The sequence below is a fragment of the Limulus polyphemus genome, unplaced genomic scaffold (assembly GCF_000517525.1).
Source record: "Limulus polyphemus unplaced genomic scaffold, Limulus_polyphemus-2.1.2 Scaffold1114, whole genome shotgun sequence".
NCBI lineage: Eukaryota > Metazoa > Arthropoda > Merostomata > Xiphosura > Limulidae > Limulus > Limulus polyphemus.
Window position 1 is genome coordinate 285,314 of NW_013666724.1, and position 3,670 is coordinate 288,983.

The 3,670-nt window shown below is 34.5% G+C and overlaps 1 protein-coding gene across 1 annotated transcript in view; it reads right to left on the minus strand.

Annotated features, from left to right (window-relative positions):
- LOC106462188 (villin-1-like) overlaps positions 1–3,670 on the minus strand; it is a 42,681-nt gene that overhangs the window by 6,217 nt on the left and 32,794 nt on the right. Inside the window, exon 16 of the mRNA XM_022389380.1 lies at positions 903–991. Within this exon, the coding sequence (XP_022245088.1) occupies positions 903–991 (89 nt within the window). The remainder of the gene's footprint in view (positions 1–902; positions 992–3,670) is intronic.

The window sequence follows — 3,670 nt, forward strand, 5'->3', positions numbered from 1 at the left end:
TGTGTGTGTGTGTGTGTGTGTGTGTGTGTGTGTGTGTGTGTGTGTGTGTGTGTGTGTGTGCCATTAGCACAATAGCAATACCCTTCATGTGAAAATGATATAATAATAGGGTCGTTAAAAGTAGTCTCCCTAGCAAAAATAAGATCCTACGTCAGTGTTTACAGTGATCTTAACTGTTATGCTATCTCAGTAATGTACCACTAGATCAAAAAAAATCACTCTTTACACAAGGAAAGCATTTATGTTTTTTGTCTAAAGTGTAGGACTATGAGCTGTCATAAATATCCAACAATTGTTATTCATAAAATATCATTATAGAATTTGAAATTTTTTAATTTTTTTTCGGAAGGAAGGTCGTGCCCACCCGTGATCTATGGCATGACGCCACTGGTGTATAAATGAACTCTGGGCAAAGGGATGTAAATACTAAGAAATGTTTAAATAAGATATCGTAGCTTTCTTGGAACAATTAAAATAAAAAAAACTGTCATTAGTCAAGCAATGATTCATACGCTGTTTTACTAATCACAAATACATATATAAACACTTGATTAAACATGTTCAAAATATTTATCTATATTGAAAACTAATAAATTAATCAAACTCGGAAAATACTACATTTATTATTATTTGTATGATAATTAATATTATTAACCCACCACTGATAAAAAAAAAAGTACTGTTTTCTGACTATGCCTCCCACACTCAATGCGTGGCGTCACCGACTTACACTTTAAATTTTACCTTTTATTACAAAACAATATATGTAGTGTAATGATTAGCAGTGAGGGTCTATATAACTATTGAATTATTCACGTATTAAGAATCAAAAGAACTGTTAATACATAATGGATACAGACAGATTTATTGTAGAGGAAAACCTTGAGTCGCTTTAAAAATACATAAATAAATAACTTACCTCCAAGATGATCATTTTTCCGCCAAATATGGCCATAAAATGTGGCGGTTCTTTCCCTTGTACAACTCTGATCTGTAAAGACAAATAGCAATGATTTTGGAAACTAGAAAGACTGAAAATGTAATCCACTTAAGACTGTTTACTCAAACCACTTTCTCGATATCGAGAGAGACTGAATATTATAGGCTAGTATATCAGAAACTTGTTACAAATTAACAATTTATTTTAGGCAGAGTTTTAATTGAAACTTAATCTTTTTTTAAACTTAAAAATATTCAGTGGTGGTATAGGATAAACTGCAATGTAATCTTTCTGAATCCGAGGATTCGTGGTTCGCGGCCAGTTGCCGATAAAAAAAAAAGTACCCTACACGTTGGGACCGTAAATGCTTTATAGGAGTGACAGTTTAAATTCCACTATTCTGTCAGACCAGAATATGTTATATATATATGTAGGTTTACATTCTTCTTAGAATTCTTCTCAAGAAGTCGATAAGCCGTCTTAACATTGTTAGAACAACGGGTAAAAGTTGTAGATAGTGATGAGTTGGCCGACGCGTTTCGAATGCATTCTGCATCCATTATCAAGGCTGAATGTTGTGCGAATTGTAATTACTGTTGGTGGATATTTATAAGTATGGGTAAGCAGGTGGTGGTATCTAGCTCGTGGAAGGCGTTAATATATATAAATGGTGTTACATAAATTCCACTATTCTGTCAGACCAGAATATGTTAGGTTATATATAAATTTTGTTAAAGTTAGGATTTCTGTATTATTTACCATAGCATTCACCCACACATTTCTTTAAAGTTTATAACCCAGACAAAGGACGGGTACCTCAGCTTGTTGTCATATAATATACAGGGATTTATTTCCTGGTCACAGACTGTAAAGCTATTTGAAGCTACTAGCCTAACTTCGCACCCATGTCTCCCTATAAAGTCAGTTCGCAATATGTACTCCTCCTCGATATCAGTTACCCACACATCATGCGATGTAAAGGATTCCTACAATGAGTGTGACTTATAAGTTTTCCCTTGCTGGATCTGGTGTCAACTTGTTATTCGCATCAATCTATCTTCATCTACCGACAGAGTATTGTCAACTGAACTTTGCCCCCAAAAGTCCACCTAATTTCTGTTTTCCGATATCTGGTTAGCTATTTGTTGTCATTTTAATATGATTGAGCTGGGAGGCTCATCCTTATGGTCAGGGGCGGTTCTCCACTGGAAATCTCTGCCTCCTCCCCCATAACCTCTTCATCCGAAATATAATCTTTTAAGATTTAAGTTCTCTGCATTGTGACTCCATTGACATGAAGTTCTTAAATTTTTCTGCCTCCAAACTAATTCTTTCTTCCTTATGCCCCCACCCAATATAAAATTCTAGAAACGCCACAACTTATGGTATTATCTCTTTAGTGCAATTTCACCTTTCTATTCCATAGTGTATTGGAAAATATGCACCGAACAGTGAAACTTTCTTTATAATCATTGTACGCTGTTACTTTCTCACTCGCACACAAGTGAAACTTTATGCATTTTTTTTTCTGAAGAGTCGCGCTTTTAATTCATGCATAGTTTGGACTATACACATTTACAGGTGCAATTCTTTTTTTTTTTTTTTTCTTAGATAAGACTCGAATTTGTGTATTTTGATATTCCCCAACGTACCTACACACACACACACACAGTGTTAATTTGCAAGTGCCTGTTATCAATGGAAATGGACAAATATGGCCACCTACAAAGATAGTTTGGGAGAAAATTACTGGAAGAACACACGTACAGCTCTGGCTTGCGAAGGTTACAACGTAGATGCGACATTTACCGATCAAGCAAAATAAGGAATATATGTAACGAAACGGGAGCGAGTACAGCGTTAATTTGAAGTTCATTAAACAAGAATACCGTAACCCACTTACTTTAGATTATAACACACTACAAGTGTTTTTTTTTTTTTTAAGTTAAGCACAAAGCTACACAATGGGATATCTGTGCTCTGCCCACGACGGGTATCAAAACCCGGTTTCTAGCGTTGTAAGTCCACAGACATACCGCTGTGCCACTGGAGGGCGTTAACCGATCTCACAGGAGCTTTCATTCAAAGCAGTTGTCATAACTTTTGTCCTACAGTAAAGTTTAGAAATGTTAGCTAACAAACAAATGATACCAGATAAAAAACATTCTACTTTTTATATTAATTTTAACTATATGATAGAAGCTGCTAGTCTTGAGAAAAACAATTCGAGTTTGTTTTTTTTTTTAGGTATTTGACATAAAGTCCTTTACTCATCATTAATCTATATACTACTAAAACTCTGAGATTGTTTGTTTGCTTGTCTGCAATTAAATGCAGCAAAAAAGACGCACGATAGCGCCATATTTGTAATGAAATGAGAATAGAAACAGAATAAAACAAGTTTCGTTAAAATAGGGCCACGGGTCACTTATGAAAATTTCTAGATGAATTTAGGTGCACTAGACGGCACCACATATCGTTTTATCTATCTATCTATCTATTCGTTTTCCACCTGATGAATCACTTTAAAATATCTTATATACAACAATACATGCACAACAGAAATTAAATGATGAGATAACAGAGCATAGAAAGAACAACAATAAAATGGACCTACAATATTATTGACTATTTGCAAATAGTAACTATGGAGACGAGGTAATAAAATAAAAATAAAGTCGAAAACAACAACAAAATTTTATAAACGAAAACCTCTCCCCGAGCATTGGC